General features: G+C 42.2%; 1 protein-coding gene across 8 annotated transcripts in view; it reads left to right on the top strand.

The window, feature by feature from the left end:
* The window catches only part of LOC5508904 (nesprin-1-like), a 77,595-nt gene that overhangs the window by 45,009 nt on the left and 14,474 nt on the right, over positions 1-18,112 (top strand). For all 8 annotated transcript variants that reach the window (XM_048723804.1, XM_048723807.1, XM_048723806.1 and 5 more), the window contains 16 exons: positions 562-657; positions 1,624-1,833; positions 2,341-2,616; positions 3,487-3,876; positions 5,971-6,069; positions 6,561-6,779; positions 7,138-7,440; positions 8,753-9,067; positions 11,005-13,224; positions 14,310-14,510; positions 14,745-15,038; positions 15,474-15,575; positions 16,025-16,264; positions 16,478-17,017; positions 17,241-17,494; positions 17,654-17,808. In XM_048723804.1, coding sequence (XP_048579761.1) covers positions 562-657; positions 1,624-1,833; positions 2,341-2,616; positions 3,487-3,876; positions 5,971-6,069; positions 6,561-6,779; positions 7,138-7,440; positions 8,753-9,067; positions 11,005-13,224; positions 14,310-14,510; positions 14,745-15,038; positions 15,474-15,575; positions 16,025-16,264; positions 16,478-17,017; positions 17,241-17,494; positions 17,654-17,808 — 5,914 coding nt within the window. The remainder of the gene's footprint in view (positions 1-561; positions 658-1,623; positions 1,834-2,340; positions 2,617-3,486; positions 3,877-5,970; positions 6,070-6,560; positions 6,780-7,137; positions 7,441-8,752; positions 9,068-11,004; positions 13,225-14,309; positions 14,511-14,744; positions 15,039-15,473; positions 15,576-16,024; positions 16,265-16,477; positions 17,018-17,240; positions 17,495-17,653; positions 17,809-18,112) is intronic.

Below are 18,112 nucleotides of genomic sequence, written 5' to 3'. Positions count from 1 at the left end.
TTATTTGATGTGCTCTTTGATCGTTGTTTTGGGATTTTAATGCTAATATAAACTTTCCTCGACTAAATAAAGCTGGCGTGGCACATCAACGAAATCTCGAGAAATTCTTCAAATCTGAGGTCAGTTTAAAACGTGTTAAAGTTAGAATTTAATCCTGTGAAACATAAGCTTATGGGGCTGCCAACTAATATCGCACCGTTTCGTTCATTTATTTCCATGTTTTTCATTAGCTGAGTGATTATTTACGTTACTTTTGTCAAAGAATAATCCTATCACTTTAATCCACACAATAAAAAGCATTTTCCTGAAAATGGCGCCGATTTTCTAAGGTTTTTGGTTCTCGCCTGTAGTGTTTTTTTGATCGCCCTCCACTTATCGGCGTTCGAATTTCCGAGTGGTTTTATATGGATGTACTTTAGCTTTTTCACTGTAGTGATGCTCTGCTTAATACAGGTACTGTATACTTGTACGCAATTTGCCCTTTGACACTTCTCAAGCCTGATAGGAAGGCGTGTCCGTCTTTAACGGTGTTAGTTAATGATTCTGATGCTTGGTTTTCAGGATCTTCTTCAAGAGCTTGAAACAAATGGCAATAGACTTCAACATCTGAATCAACTCGGGCAAGAAACGGCCGGCAATGCCGCCAATGAAAACCAGGTAACGTTGCCATGCTGCCCGCACTATAATTATTGTTAGTTAATATTTGACATTACTATTGCTATCTGAAATGTACAGTGAGTCCTGTGTAAATTTTCTCGCGCTCTTGGTAATGCATTAGAATACCTCAAAACATATCTTTTGAATGGAATTTCAATATAGATTACAAATCCTTTGTCGAGAAAACTTGAACAATTTGGAGTAATAATTAAACTGGAACCTTCTAAATAATATAAAGCCTTGCAAGTGTAATTAGTGTAATATTTAGTATGTACCAATTCACCAGACAATTCTAGGAAGCATACAAGACACTTCTAGGCAGCACACCAGGCACTTTTGTGATGCACACCACACATATCCAGGAATTACACCAGACCCTTCTAAGAATTACAACAGACACTTCTCAGAATTACAACAGACACTTCTAAGAATTTCAACAGACACTTCTAATAATTACAACAGACACTTCTAAGAATTACAACAGACACTTCTAAGAATTACCACAGACACTTTTAGGGGGTACAATAGATAATTCTGAAAAGCGCATCAGACATTTTCTAGAAAATTACACAAGACACTTTTAGGGAGTACACCAGATAATTATTAGAAGCGCATCAGACACTCTACGTAGCACACCCGACACTTTCGGGAAACGAACCCTTCCTGGACATCCTTTGGTCATACATAAGTTGACCCACTGATAAACTATTTCATGTTTACCTAACGGGCGCCGAAACAACTTCTGCATTTTATTATAAATTTTTTAACCAACGTACACACACTAGGCGTATTTTACTTTCTTTTCCCTCGGTTGTGGGCACGCTAACCGTTCGCGTGGTCTAATCAACAAACAACATGCAAAAAATCACGTTAAAAAATGCTAAAAATTAAAAAGGTTTCTTACCTCGGTCACAGTTTTCTCAATGCGACTCCCAACAGGTGACTAACATATTTATACGTCGATAGCTTTTACTCCAGGAAAAGTTGCGCGCGCTGACCATCAGATGGTGCGAGACCCAAACACGACTGGAGCTTCAGTGCGCTGAGCTTGAGAGCAGCATCGCCTCAAGCGAGGAGCACGCGTCAGTCGTACGAGACGCGCAACAGCATGCAGCGGACGTGACAAGGCTGATCAAAGAGGCTGAGAGCTCGCCACTCGCCGCAGAAATCTGTGAGGTAACTCCTACACTCTATGAGTTTGTTTGTTTCTTTCTTTCTTTCTTTCTTTCTTTCTTCCTTTCTTTCTTTCTTTTTATCTTTCTTTTTTTATTTGTTTGTTTGTTTGTTTTTTTTTGTTTTTTTGTTTGTTTTTTACCTTGGCTCCGTCTACTAGGTGACAAAACTATTATGCCTTCTATTAGCGGATTTAGTTAATAATACCCCACTGTCAAAATTCTCTCGACTATCATCAGATAGTCGACAACCATTAGGTGTCTGACGCAAAATGTAGTACTCGTTTAATTCCATTTATGAAATATATTTAATAACAAGCATTTTAGGAGGTTGCCTTTACTTTACCATGAAACATAAAACTGGGTGTTTGATCCTTTACATTTACGTGCTCCTAACCATTCGTCTGCATGAGAAATTGGTTCAAGTCCTTTAAATAGCCCTCCTTCCGCAATCGGCATGTAAATGAACTCTAGAACAGCAGCTGCTGAAAGATTCATATTCTGTCTCTAGGAGCTCGCCAGCAAACTCAACCTCCTGGACTCTGTGTTGTCCAATAAAGCGTGCGACAATCTTCAAGGGCTAATCCCATGTCCAGAGAACGCAGGCAATCTCCAGAAATTCCGAGAAACACTTGATGAAGGGTCTGCTGTTTTCGAAGCTCTGCAGCAAACTGCCTCGTTCCGCTCTCAGTTCAAGCAAGCCGCTAACGAGACTGACGCTCTTTTGAAACGAATTGAAGAGATTAATCAAAGTAGAAATTTTGAAGACAGCGCTGCAATTTTGCAGGTAAACCTTGAATGCTGTTAATATTGGATTACGCTGCATTTAATTTCAGTTCTCACATCATAACATCTTATCTTGCGTTTTTTTTTTTTTTTAACTTGTAGAAAAGACAGTTGATTGGGTGACTAATGCGCCTGATCTATCGTTTTTAGCATCCCTATCGTACAATTTTCAGAATTAACTTTTATTGCTTTCCGGACAAAATATATTTAGTTCATACGTGAGTATTTAGTTTAAAAAGGATAAGCATTAAGTATTAAATTTAAAAAGAATATAATTCAGTCATACAACAGAAGTTGACCTACACATGGTGTTTTACATATTGCATGCTTTTCTTATTTCGAAACTGAAACCGGATGTCAGAATCAAGAGGATAAATGAGACGCTATAAAATTTTGCCAAAAGATATATCGGAGACGCTAGATAGATTTGTTGTAAGAAGTAAAAACGTTAGCAAAATAGAAAGAATGCGTGACTTAGTTGAATATTCAGTGCCGTGATGAGGGCTGATTTATTAAAAAGAGAAACGATTGTATGATGGATACCAAATTGTATAATCAAACAAGCGTCAGGTGTCTAGTTCTTCTCAGTTAATGTCATTAGTTAATGTTCGTTGTAATCTCTGTCGTGTACGCCTCCTACACATATCGTCGGAACAACTGGCTGAAGATGGTGAATTATATATATTTCTCCTGCGCATAATAGTCAGGGCCCCTTGTTACATAACGACAAGACTACCCGCGAAAAAAGAAACAGACTTAACCAAATAACAACTTCATAATTCCTTACTTCTGTCTTTATGTTGTTGTATCAATGTGTTCGTGCACCATAGTGTTAAAGTGATCCTAAGGTTGCTGTTGCCGTTTTAATTAGAACACAAAAGAAGAGCTCGAGGCACGAGAAGACCTACTACAGACGGCAAAGGAGAAAGGCAAGTTGTTCGTCATGATGGAAACATGTCCATTAGAAGAGAAAAAGAGTATCGAGGCAGAAATGGACAGCTTGACGCGGCGATGGGAGGCTGCAAGAAATGCCGTGCTGCAAATGGAGGAAAACATTAAACCAGAATTAGCAGAACAAGATAAGAAATCTCAAGATAACAATGAATCAGAAACATACAGACCAACTACTGAGTTTGCACAAATACAATCACAAGTGCAGGAAGTTTCTGAAAAACTTAATGAGCTCCAGACATCTTCAGAAGATCTCAAAGTTTTGAGTTTTGAAAATGGGCAAGTGGAGAGTCTACGTGAGAGTTTTGAGGTAAGGGGCTATCTATGTGAGGTAAGGGGGCTGTCTATGTGGGGTAAGGGGGCTGTCTATGTGGGGTAAGGGGCTGTCTATGTGAGGTAAGGAGCTGTCTATGTGAGGTAAGGGGCTGTCTATGTGAGGTAAGGACTGTCTATGTGAGGTAAGGGGCTGTCTATGTGAGGTAAGGGGCTGTCTATGTGAGGTAAGGACTGTCTATGTGAGGTAAGGGGCTGTCTATGTGAGGTAAGGGGCTGTCTATGTGAGGTAAGGGGCTGTCTATGTGAGGTAAGGGGTGTCTATGTGAGTTAAGGGGCTGTGTATGTGGGGTTAGGGGCTGTCTATGTGACATGTCTTACTCGATGTGGCATGTGTTACCCGATATGCTTCATGTGTTTCTCTGGTAAAATGGGTCATGTGTTACCCGATATGCGACATGTGTTACCTGGTACGACGCGACATGTGTTACCCCATATGCGGCATGTGTAACCTTGTACGACGTGACCTGTGTTGCCCGATATGCGACATGTGTTACCTGGTACGACGCGACATGTGTTACCCGATATGCGACATGTGTAACCTTGTACGACGTGACATGTGTTACCCGATATGCGACATGTGTAACCTTGTACGACGTGAGCTGTGTTGCCCGATATGCGACATGTGTTACCTGGTACGACGCGACATGTGTTACCCGATATGCGGCATGTGTAACCTTGTACGACGCGACATGTGTTACCCGATATGCGACATGTGTTACCTGGTACGACGCGACATGTGTTACCCAATATGCGACATGTGTAACCTTGTACGACGTGACATGTGTTACCCGATATGCGGCATGTGTAACCTTGTACGACGCGACATGTGTTACCCGATATGCGACATGTGTTACCTGGTACGACGTGACATGTGTTACCCGATATGCGGCATGTGTAACCTTGTACGACGCGACATGTGTTACCCGATATGCGGCATGTGTTACCTGGTACGACGCGACATGTGTTACCCGATATGCGGCATGTGTAACCTTGTACGATGCGACATGTGTTACCCGATATGCGACATGTGTAACCTTGTACGACGTGACATGTGTTACCCGATATGCGGCATGTGTAACCTTGTACGACGCGACATGTGTTACCCGATATGCGGCATGTGTTACCTGGTACGACGCGACATGTGTTACCCGATATGCGACATGTGTAACCTTGTACGACGTGACATGTGTTACCCGATATGCGGCATGTGTAACCTTGTAAGACACGACATGTGTTACCCGATATGCGACATGTGTAACGTTGTACGACGTGACCTTTGTTACCCGATATGCGACATGTGTTACCTGGTACGACGCGACATGTGTTACCTGGTACGACGCGACATGTGTTACCAGATATGCGGCATGTGTAACCTTGTACGACGCGACATGTGTTACCCGATATGCGACATGTGTAACCTTGTACGACGTGACATGTGTTACCCGATATGCGGCATGTGTAACCTTGTACGACGCGACATGTGTTACAAGATATGCGGCATGTGTAACCTTGTACGACGTGACATGTGTTACACGATATGCGGCATTTGTTACCTGGTACGACGTGTCATTTGTTTCCCGATATGCTGTATATGTTAACTGATGCGACGTGGCATGTGTTACCCGATATGCAGAAAATGTTACCAAGTACAACGTTAAATGTGTTACCCGATATGCGGGATATTTTGACACGGTACTTGCGATGTGTTGCCTGGTACGAAGTGACGTGCTACCAGTGCGTGACGTGTGTTATCTGCTATGTGACACGGTACTTGGAATGTGTTGGCTGGTACGACGTGACATGTGTTACCAGTGCGTAACGTGTGTTATCTGCTATGTGACACGGTACTTGGTATGTGTTGCCTGCTACGACGTGGCATGTGTTACAAGTGCGTGACGTTGACTGTGTTATCTGCTACCTGGCATGTGTTAACAGAGCTTAGCGTGTGTAACGTTACGTAACGTTTTAACTATGGCGTGACTACCTTCAAAAGCAATATCCGTTTAATGGGTTCACATGCTAGAAATCATGTTATTTGTTTCCCTTATGTTTTTCATATCTATCGCAGCACCTTGGCCGAGAAGTCACGTCTCTTCAAGGGTCAGTGGAAAACCTGAGTAGTCGATGCTCTGACCTGAGCCAGTCTTCGTCGCCCGTACAAAGCACGGTGAGAAGACTTTGACTAGCTATATCAGTATTTACTAGAGGAGCGTATTTCCCAAATAGTATAGGTCTGCGAATGCTGCCCAATAAAACGACTAATAAGTTACAAAGCGACCAAGATAATACAGAAAAATGCAATATTTAAAACTTATTACGTTCATAAAGTAAATTGCCTATTTCCTATTCTGCATACGGATTTTCTAATTTGTTTCTCGGGAATGATTATTTTGGGATTTTGGGATTTCTGTTCTCATCAAAAGCTGTGTCAAACTGCATATGCTAGCGCGTTTACTCACACCGAATGCTTGTGAGGAACCCATTTCCTATTTCTCGAAATCACTGAGCTGCAAAGAGCGCCTGTATCGTCTAACACCGCGTGTACGGAGGGTACGTCAGCGAAGCACCTCAATGCCTCGTGGAATATGGGGATATCAACGAGACATTTTTGGGACCATCAATGCTATGCGTTTTATTACTAATGCTGATGTCTGCTAGACACTGGAGTCGCAGCTAGAGGGGCTGATGCAAGGGTGTGGTCGTCTAGAGGGGGAGGTAGCGGAGAAGCAGGAAGAGTTTGAAGACACACTATGGAAGTGGCAGGAGTACCGTGCAGAAATCGACTCGTGCTTCCAGAGCCTCGATATGATGAATGGCTCGCTGGAACTGCAGCAGAGGAACGCGGGCTCACTTGCGGAACAGCAGCAGACCTTTAAGGTAAATCATGTATAGACTTGACCATCGCCTTTTGGGAGCAAGATCGCAACACATCAGTCTCACAAGCTGGGACTTCTTATCATATTGTTGGTATGCTCCCTTTGCTCTTTATCTGATGCCAAGAGTTTCTTTACGCGTTATTTTCAATTATTCTTTCTGATCCCTCGCTTCAAAGTGTCAATTAAAATTGATGCCAAACGTACTTTATATGCGTACCTACATGTTGGATGCAGAACGTTGAGTTTTGTTGGAGGCAGAACGTTGAGTTTTGTTGAATGCAGGAACGCTATTTATAACCTGTAAATGTTGTGTTTGAACGTTTAGTTTGCAATGTGTTAGGTCACCTCTTTTTCCATAGATGTTATCCGGCAATTTGGAACTCCAGGGAGCTATAATCAGCGAGGTCAAAGCCAAGTCAAGACATATCAGCGACCTAGTATCCCAGACAGACCAAGAGGGTATTACTCAGCGACTCAAGGACCTAGACCAGGCGTACCTGCGCGCCAGGGATCGTCTGCAGGACCGCAAACACGAGCTGGTCCGCGGCTCGGTTGAATGGCAAGACTTTCACACTGGGCTAGCGGCCTGCACTGATTGGCTCATGCGTAACGGTGGCAGAATAGAAAGTGAAATCGACCCTCAAGACATGGCGGCCCTCAAGGTAGGTATCCGCCCCTCGTACACACTCGTGCGAGTGAACGTAATGTTAAATACCTTACATACACTTAAGATCGTGTAAGAAGTTCCTCTTATAAGAATTTAGTGATTAACTATTTAGAGGCCTGATGGCGTTTTTATATCCCAAAATATAATAAATTGTTAAGTTTAATGTTGAAAAAATTCATTTTAATTTGTGCAATGAAGAATTGATAAAGAAACATATTAAACAAATTTTCCTAGTTAAGTAATCGTTGCTAAGAAACAAGAATGCTTCAAATTATGTGTAGTCATTATATCTGTGGCAACAGTATATCAAATTTTGAATAATATTCTCTACAAAAATGAATTTAAGTAAGCAAGTATCAGGGGAACTCCATCTTGAGAGGACGCCCCGCAAAGCTAGGTGCCAAGACTGTATAATAAGACATCTCAAAAGGCAGATCGCTATTCATTTTGGCGCCAATCCACTTCAATTTATTTTGCTGAGACATCTGCTGGGCTATCTGCCATTCTGTTTGATTGATGTCTTCTTGCTAATGCCCTGGAGAAAATCCAAAATTGAATAGCGTTTTGTCCCTGTTTGCCTGACACCGGGGTGTACTTTGTTTGTTGTAAAATTTGCTAAAGTAAATACACGAAATTACAGAAAGAGATCGATTCACGTCACCTATTATTATTGGCGCCAAAATGTACATCCGGGACCCAGTGGTCATCGCAATCTCGCAGCTCATTGTCAACAACACGTCCGACCTAGCCTCTCCCCAGGCGATTTTCTAGTAATATTTGCTCTATCAGACAAATACAAATAAAATGAATCCAGAGATTAGTAAACGCATTATTTTAACTCTTTCACTTGGCTTTCAGATTTTTTGTTGTTATCAATTTTTTTCTAATTGTCTTTCCCGTTTTTATTCGTATCCTGATTTTTTTTACTTCTGATAATTTTTGGACTTAAAAAAAACAACGTTAAGATGTACTTTGCATAACGAGTTCATCTCCTTATAATTTATTCTTGTTGACTGATGAATATTCAGGCTAGCTGTGCTCTAGATAATAACTTTTGGTTTAGAAGCGTGGCTTTATACAACTCGAAGTTGTTTTCTCTCAGCATGTAACTAGAACATGAGAAATGTTTTCTGCTATCTGGAAGGGGTTTTGTGTTAAAGTGTCACACAAATGGCTGAATAAACGAGAGCAGAAAAACACGGCGAACGAGCTAGCAACAGTTTCCATTCATCAAATTTTATGAGATAAACAGAAAGGGAAAGATGGAGGAGGACGATTACACATACAGTCATTCATTTTATTTCCAGGCCTTTAACGAAGAATTAGAGGGGACTGTGAATAATTTTGAAAGCGTCAAGAATCAAGGGTACCGACTTGCAGACTTTCTCGACGAGGCACCCGAAGGAGAAGAAATGCGGAATCAAATTCATTCTCTACAGGAAAGTTTAGACAGAATCCAGGGAATCGTGATCGAGCGGGAAAGCGCGTTTGGTGATCAGTATTACAAGCTTGCCGAGTTTAAAGTCGCCATGAAGGATTGTATCGATCGAATTGATGAGTATAGGTCAAGTGTGTTGCAAGCGAGAGAAGACGGACTTTTGGACAACGAGGACAGTCTACAGGTAATGAATTCATTGAGATTTTAAGCTTGTACTTTTTTTTGTACTTCAAAAATATATATTCAAACTGACAGTATTACAATTATTTTCGGCATTAGAATATTAAATGCTAGACTATTACTATTTCCGTGACCATGTTTTATGGATGTGTCTATGTGTTTATTGTGCGTTTTCTTTGTAACTGTAGTCTCTTTCCGGTAACGTGGGGTTTCATTGTCCTTGTCGTGATTCTAGTGGTCAAAAGATTGTTTTATTTGGAAACTTGGGTGATTTACTATATGCGATATCCACTCGTCGTTAGCTTCGCTCGTCTCAGCTATCTGCATACGTCGAGCTTGAGGGGTTTCGATACAAGTCGCGTGCCACATGTGCAATAAGCGAGACAATTCATCAATCTTTTACGGTATAAATATCAGATAATAGCTAAAATTCAGCTTTCATTTGTTTAGAAAAAAAATAAATTTGATTAATTTTACTTTTCTTAACAAACATGGGAAAATTATTATGACATAAAGTGGTGAATTTTGTTCAAGAAAAAGTATCAAATAAAAATTATTTTGCTGATATCAGTTTTGAGCAATTGTCAGTTATTTTATGCCAGATGCGATGCTTTGAAAGTAGGACCCGTAGGACAACTACTCGAGTTCCTCTTTCTTGATTGTGTTTAGCTTCTTTTATAGGTGCCTTCTAGACTCAATGTGCCCAGAAGTTTTACATCCACTTCTCGCGCATCTAATTGGGATCCCTGATAGAGCTTTTGATTCCTTTGTCGAACTTCTCGTTTACATCTAGCACTAGTTTGTAAGGGTTCTTTAGCTGCGTCTTGCTAAAGCCACTGTAAAGAAAGGTTAAAAGCTATGTGTATCCGACTTTATTATTGTCAAATGTTTTAATGCGCAAACAAATCTATGCGTATTAGAAGATGATTTGGGGTTTTATTCCCCTTTTTTCCATCTTAAAATAAAAGCATTTCCATTTTATTGCTAAAAGCTTAAAATAATGAAAAGAAACTATATTTTACATAATGATAGGATAAAGTCACGCAAGCAGTGTCACGTAAGTAAAATCCTGAGTCTTTTTAAAGACGACAATCACGAGTACTTTTTCAAGCAATTAATTCATTAGAGCCCGTTGTGCTCACTCCAAGCAAGACACAAACCATCCCTGTATCCTTGATTAGGATACGAAACTGAGACGAGAGAGAAATGGTTGTCAATGTTTCTTTTTGCTTCACCTTGTTTGATCATGTTTTTCTTCTGTAACTGATACCCTAAAGTAATCTATGGTTGGATGCGGTTTTCCCAATCCATTATTTTAAGTGAAACAAAAGAATTTAAAGACTCCCCCTCTTTGACACCTATTATGCTAAAAGACCACAATTAGCTATTGCCCTCACAGCTTAACGGGATCTTTATTTACTCAGCCAATTTATGATAGTTTATTTTAAACCTGTATGTATGTGGCGGCAGACTAGCTTGTAACACCTGCCGAATTACAAACTGCTCGCGGTAAATATTTCTGTAAGGCGAATAAAGACCCTGTGTAATTTCTAGTGAAAGATCTAGACCTAAACCCCTCCCCTTTCCCGACATTCCTGAGTACAAAAAAATCGATTTGTTAAACTAATTATGATTTGCGGGATAAGTACCCTATAAACTATTAATTACGAGCAAACACTGCTATTTGGCATTGTCTGATGAGGAGATATTGTTTGGTATGTGCGTATAATTGATGGTCTAGTTTGGACAAACTAAGGTAAGATAAACACTGGGACAAGGATCTTATGAATTTGTTTTTTACTCAAGTTTGTTTCGCATTCAATGCAAAAAAAACAGTGTTTCTATATCAGGTATGTCTTGGTATCAAGTATTCCGTGGCCTTTGTTAAAAGCGTGTCTAGTGTTGCGTCTAATCGAGCTTAATCCAATTTTAATTTACCAGGAGTTACATGCGGATCTACAGTTTGTGAAAACCATTGCCAAGGAAGTAAGTGAGAGAGGGAATGCCTTGGTGCAGAGCTGTTCAGACTCGGACAAAGAAAACGTCTTACAAAGTCTAGCGAACTTACAACAAGAACTTGACGGTTTAGAAGATTATGATATTCAACCCGCGGCACTCAACACGAACGCTGTTGAATCTCATCTAAACTGCGCTAGCGACACTCAAAACGGCGTGGTGGGCTCACAAACCCAGCACGAGAACGGGGAGAACGCTGACTCTGATCTAGAGAGTGGTGTGTCGTCAATGGAGTCGTTTGAAGGGCTACTGAAGCGAGCTGGATTCGACTCACACGAGAACGAGTCCGGGATGCAACGAGATTCTAAACAAGGATTATCTATATCACCAGACGAGTACGCTCGATTAAAGCAAACACATGAAGATGTTCCATCGACACATGTCAACAGTCGTGACGACAAGTCGAGTGTTGGTGATGAAGAGGATGCGTCGTCGACCATACCTGTTGTTGTTTTAACGAACGAAAATGGCGATAATTTAGACATTGAGTACTGTAACGGCGAGGAGAGTGAGAGGGAAGTGACGTCACCTGCAGGACAGGAAGTAACGTCATCAGTGCCAAGCGAGGATAACAGTCAGAGTGCAGAGCTGGTTTATGATGATTTTGATTTGTATATAGGGAACAAAGGCACGGAGTCTGAGACTCGGGACAACCGTGATGATGGTCGCGATGCTGATGTTAATGATCATGATGCCAATGGAAATCTTGATGAAGGTGATGATTATGATGCTGATGATGATAATAAACATGATGCTGATGAGAAGGTTACAGATGATAATGATGATAATGATAATAATAATGATGTTGCAGCCGATAGTGCGAAAGAGTCTCAAATTGAAAATGTGCTTAAAGAACAAGCTAGTGATGAAAACAGTAAACCTGAGAATAGCGGGAAGAAAGATTCTCATCAAGATGTCGGATCGACCCGCGCGGTGCCTGGTGATAATAGCTTGAATGATTTGAAGGACCAAAGAGATACTAGCGATTGTGGTGATGCCAGTAGACAAAGTGAGGCTGACAGATCAGCCAGTATAGACAGCCAGTCCAGCTCTCAAAGGGACAGTGAGAGCCCAAATGGCGTCTCGGAAAGTATTGAAAGTGACTTCATACCCTTGGCTAGGTCTACGCCCCAAGATTCTGTTGCTGCCTGTGATGCTCGTAATTATGATGGGAAGGAAAGCGGACGAGAATCGACTGAAGGTACCGATGGTATTGCCTCAGTTATTACCGATAATTTTGCTAATAATTCCTCTGGAAGCGGGGACCCCGATAGCTTGCGCGCTCAAAGAACAAGGGACGATCTTGTGGTGACTGACATTAACAGCTCAGATATGAAAAATCCACAGGGCGATTCGGGCACTTTAGATAAAGGCGTCGTTAGCGACAGCTCTTATTTGCGATTCTCAAACTCAAAAGTACCCCGTGGAACGGAAGATTTGTTAGATGATAAAGAAACGCGCGGGGCTTCGTTACCACTGGCAACCCTAAATGATGTGATCAGTGAACCATCTCTCGAGGTTTCGGATCAGACAGATGGGCAGGTTGTTGTGACGGCCCCGGTAATTAAAACACAAGCGCTAAGTATGCGGAGTAAACCCCAAGGAAACGGCCTCGAGCTAAACGCTCCCAGTAGTGACCGAGAAGCGTTACACTCAAATGCCACTCCAAATTCCGACGACAGGTTAACTAACGGCTCGCTCTGGGGTCACGGCCTTGCAAGTAACTCGACTCCAAGGAAACTACTCGATGGAGATAGCGATTCGGATTCAGAACTACTACAAGATCTCGGCGGTTCAACGACCTTTGCCTCGTACGAGAAAGCACCGCATGAAATCCTAGCCGAGATTTCACAGCGTCGTCGACTGCAAAAACCTGCTCTGGCCGCAAGGCAAGAATTAACCAACTCGTTCGAGCCTTACGTGCGTGAACCGATCTCTCAGAGGTCTTTGAACCCCGGTGGCGCGTTCGACCGAGTGCGAGAGATCGAGGAGGGCGAATCGGTGTTGCATGAGGATATGAGCGTGCAGGAGTTCATGGTGGAGGTGGAGAAACTGCTTGAGAAGCTACGAGTCATCGACGACATCATGAGGAGCTGCTCACAACCCTCTCAGCAAGCGCTGAAGAATGAGTTGGCGAAGCATGTGGTAAGAGCACCCGTTAAAATACCGTCAAAATGTACTCGTTCCTACTATATACATGACAAATCAACGACTACATGTGACATACCCTAAAGGAGTGTGACATTGTCAATTAAATGAAGCAGGTCTTAGGAATTTAATTATAAGGTTTATATTTGAATGTCACCAGAATAATTCTACTGTTTGTTTATTTGTGCTATGCTCTGTCCTTTTCAGAAATCAGCGCCATCCATAAAGAAATTCATTATCGTCAAACCGCATTTCCACTCGGATTGTTTAGCAATAGTAAATAAAGACAGATAAGTCTATTTGGCAATTAAATCCTAAAACACTCATCACTCTATACGAATGTCCAGTGTTTTGATGACGAATGTTTTGATGGTTTATGTAATTTTTGTTAGTTGATGTCTTGATTGTGCATTTGTGATGAAACATGGCGTCTATATACCATGATCCCCTGCCTGCTTCACGGCGTGGTATTCATAACGGACAATAGCTTGGGTTATATTTTATGCATCTGAAACTAGACGTAAATTTTATGTTTTAATCCGAGTTCTTGATTCATCGAACTCATGAATCATTATTCAAGCATTTGATTTTTTTTGTAATACAAATACGTCAAAAATTACAAACAACTTCCTTTTTCAAGATCTTTTACTTCTTCTGTCATTCTTACAAGAATAACATGTTTAGGTGATTATTTTTCGCCTGACCATACTTTGCATACTTTGAATATAATGTCACGCAAACGTAGACCTAGGGCGTGACAAGAACAGCTGTTATTACTGACAGCCTTTTTATCTCCTTTCGCTTTAGCAAGAGTTCCAGAAAAAAATATTGACGATAATAGAGAAATAAACGTTGCCAATTTTGTGGATAATTCTGATTTTTTTATTTTGATTTTTCGGCAGTCTTCAGATGTTTAGTCTTTTCATTTCCTTCTCGATATTTTGAACAGACTTGGTTGTGGCTGTACAGAGGTATCAAAATCTTAAAGACAAAATCGTATCGACATCGTGAACTCAAACGCTCTTCGACTGGTTCCTAACACGAATGACAGCCTCATTCTTTTCGTTTCACATCTTTACTAGGCCTTGTGTGTCGAGATGTCTCGGCAGCAAAATCGTATCGACATCATGAATTCGATCGCTCTACGAATGGCTCCCGACGCAAATAGCAGCCTGCAAATCATCCTGGACGAGCGTCTGAAGGCTGTGAACAACCTGTGGCACGAGCTTCAAGCACGAGCCGCGGACAGACAGACGGACCTGGAGATGAGCGTGCGAAACCAGGCAAGTATTATACTTCTCATTAAGGAGGCAGGCAACCTATGTAAAGCAGCCACTTTCCGGAGGCTGGCAATATTTATCTCTCAAACATTATTTTTTTTACAATTTACTAGGGTCACGGGTAAGGGCATTGTGTCACTGTTATTTTCAAATAGAAGCGACTTATTTTCTAAACACTGCTTGGCCGCAAATATTAAGGAATTTACACTGACAGGATTAACACTGCATTTGCTTCAGGCTCAAGAACAGGACGGTACGCACCAAGACGATATCCTCGCATTCCGCGAGAACTTCGCGTTTCTCAGGTCTCTGTACTTGACTGACGGCACCGACACGCCCCCTGCTGGAGAGCAGGGGGGAGCAAGTGACAAGGGCAGCAGTGACGAGGATGGGTTTGATGAGGAGCTTATGACACAGATTGAGCTACACGAGCTGTTTGAGGCCGTCGCGGAGATCGAGGAGAGTGTCGAGACGGAGAAGGATATGGAAGGAGACTTGGGGGTGATCAGAGAGCAGATTGCTCGCATGCAGGTTCGTGAAGATTTAACCTTTTTCTTCCTTCTGTGTCAGACTTGAAACGTATAACAAATGAATCCGATGTAAATCCTACAAACAATAGGGAACCTAGTGAGGAAGCTACCCGTGTTATTTGCCAACAGTTTTCCCGCCGAGAACCATAAAGTTTCAAAATAGGCTGTTTTGATGTTGCGCTGTTACACCTATCTGCATTTTTCTGTCTGCATAATTTTTCCTTTACCCTTCAGCCCACTTGCACCCGCAATCGTTACCTCAAACCTCAAAATATGTAACGTTTTTGTCAGCATAGCATATTTTCCATTGATTTGGTGCAGCATCAACTTAAAAAAACACTACTCCCCCCCCACCCTCCTTATTAATCAGATTTACCCACGCCGCCTGGCCTTAAAACTGTCATCAAATTCACCAAGCAGGCTTTCCATTTCACAGGGATACCTTGACGAGGTTCGACAGCAACAGAACAAGCTCTCCAGTATAGCGACCAGGCACAGCACCCTTACATCTAGCGAGGAGGTCAACATTAACAAACAGGTAAACATGTAGCATCATTAGTAACCAAACCGACAACGCACCGTGGCAATACCACCATTATTATCCCTTCCATCATGATCCTCATTATCTCGCAACATTTACAATAACAACCATCTTAATAGTCAACATCACCACCACATTCACTATCATTACCGCAGTCATCATCATCATTACTTTCGCCTTCATCATCACCACCACCATCACTACTATCATCCTCACTTGCGCCATCATCATCACCTCCATCACCACTGCCGTCGTCATTATCATTTTCGCCATCGTCATCACCACCATCACCCTTCACCACTACCGTTGACATCATCATTTCCACTATCGCCATTACCAACGTTGACCTCAACATCACCGATGCCACAATCATCCAAAAACAAAACCTCCATCGCCATCTCAACCGTCATTATCGTGGATCTAATTGCCATCTTTTGCTTGTCGAGGTCGAGGACTTGGAAGAACTGATTCAAGGCATCATCAAGCTGATGATTGCAAAGATGATGACTATTCGGGCTGCTTCTGAGCAGACTGCTAGTATACAGTCCCTGGTCTTGAATACGAAGGATTACGACGGGAAGGTCTCAGAGGCAGTCGAGCAGGGCGCATCTCTTGAGAAGAAAATCAGACAACTAGGCCCTCTAGATCGAGAGAATAACCTGAACACTGAGCTTCTTAAATTCCTGGTAAATAATCCTTGCTATTAGCTTGGCATAACTGCTGTTTGGTTTAAAATCGTAGTATAGTTATAGAGAATTCCAGAAAAAAAAAACTATTGGGTAAATTCAAGGTATTTTTTATTTCCGTGATTTTAAATTTTAACATACAATCTCAACCAATCTGGTTTGCTACTGTTGTGATAAATGTCGGTGACACCACGAGGTATTATTCTCCTTTAGATATCACACAGCCTTGCAATACTCCACCAAAGTCTTCTTGACTACCTGGACAAGACATCATCAGACTCTAGTCCTAGCAAAAGGAAACGACTGTCCGAGGTTAACCGTCAATGGGAACGGCTACAGCCTTTGCTTCGCTCACGAGAACGCCATCTTCAGACCTTGGGGCTTCTACCGCCCACTCAGGTAGACAAGAAACCTGTGGCCCTAGAAGAAATCGCACCCCTTGATGCCATCCCCGTCGCTTGTGAACCTCAATCGAAAGCCTCTCCTAGAGGAGATGAGACGCCGAGACGAGAGACCCAAAAAAGAGACACCCCAGAGAGAAATTCTACAACACCTTCTAAGAGCTTCTCTAGCCTGTCGGGCTCCCCCTTGGACCAGAAATCTCCTCGAACAAAGCAGAAGCAGTATGAGCGAGAACTTGAGGAGTTGTCGGAATGGCTGACATCACAGGAAAACGCATTCCAGGAGCTTGTGTCGGACGAGACGAACCCTGAAAACCTGGACGCATTGAATGATCGGCTACAGAGATTTCAGGTAAGGTACATGGGGTTACCTATAACCCAGATGATGTAGAGTCTACCCCTGTAGAGTGAAGTCAAAATGGACTTCACTCTGATATTTTGATCCACAGTGATATGGTGGGGATAATTGAATATATGATCAGTATAAACATTAATAGAAAGAGATCGCTGCTTTGTCAAGTTTGAGCGAAGCTAAATGCCGTAGTTCTCATACCATATCTCATTCGTTGTTTTAGGCGTTTTGTCGTAACATTAAAACCCGTGTAAGCCGCCTGGACATGTTCAAACAACACAGCGTTCAGTCCCCAGAGGGCAGGCGCGAGGCCGACCAATCATCATCCAAGTACAAGGATGTCATCAAGTTGGCTACCAACATGAGAGAGGTTTGCGAGGAAAATGTGGAGTGGCTGAGCACTGTTCTGCTGCAATGGCGATCGTTCAACGAGTCTGTTCTCAAGTTGTCCAGCTGGCTGGAAAACCTCGAGCAGAGGTGAACTGGAAATTGTATTGCTCCGCTACATTTGCTGATATGTTCTTCGGTTTTCATTCTCTTCCGATTCATATTCCCATCATTTTTTCGCTCTTCCAAAATTATCGATTTTGGGTGTTATCATAGTGCGAGAGTCACTAATGCGCCGTTTTTTTGTAGGTTCTTGTCGCCTGTGCGCACGCTTCCTGAGGATGGGATGGACGGAGTGCTGCTGAAAGCCATGAAATACCGCGAGCTGGATCGAAAGCTTAACGACCGGCAGTCTGTGCGCGACGCGGCGGTCTATGAGGGAGAACAGGTCTTCACGGCCACAAGTAAGTCACGTGACACAAACACATGCTATTGGTATTAACGTTGCTAGTCAACCAGTGTGGCAAGTAGGTACATCATAGCACGTCGGAATCCTTGTAGTTTTAAAGCTTGTTACGATCAAAACAGTGAATCTCACTGTCAAACTTGTGTTGGTGGCCACGATAGCGTGCATCGCACTAAAATACCATATGTTCAAAAAACATAAAATCATAAAAATCAGTATACTAGAAAGACAAGGCAGGCTGCAGAAAAAATTGGTGGCCTACGTAGCTGTTGTGGAAAAATAGATCAACAATGTCAACGCCT

This window comes from Nematostella vectensis, chromosome 2 (assembly GCF_932526225.1).
Source record: "Nematostella vectensis chromosome 2, jaNemVect1.1, whole genome shotgun sequence".
In the NCBI taxonomy this organism is placed as follows: domain Eukaryota; kingdom Metazoa; phylum Cnidaria; class Anthozoa; order Actiniaria; family Edwardsiidae; genus Nematostella; species Nematostella vectensis.
Note: the sequence above shows the minus strand (reverse complement) of the source record. Positions and strands in the feature narration are given on the sequence as shown.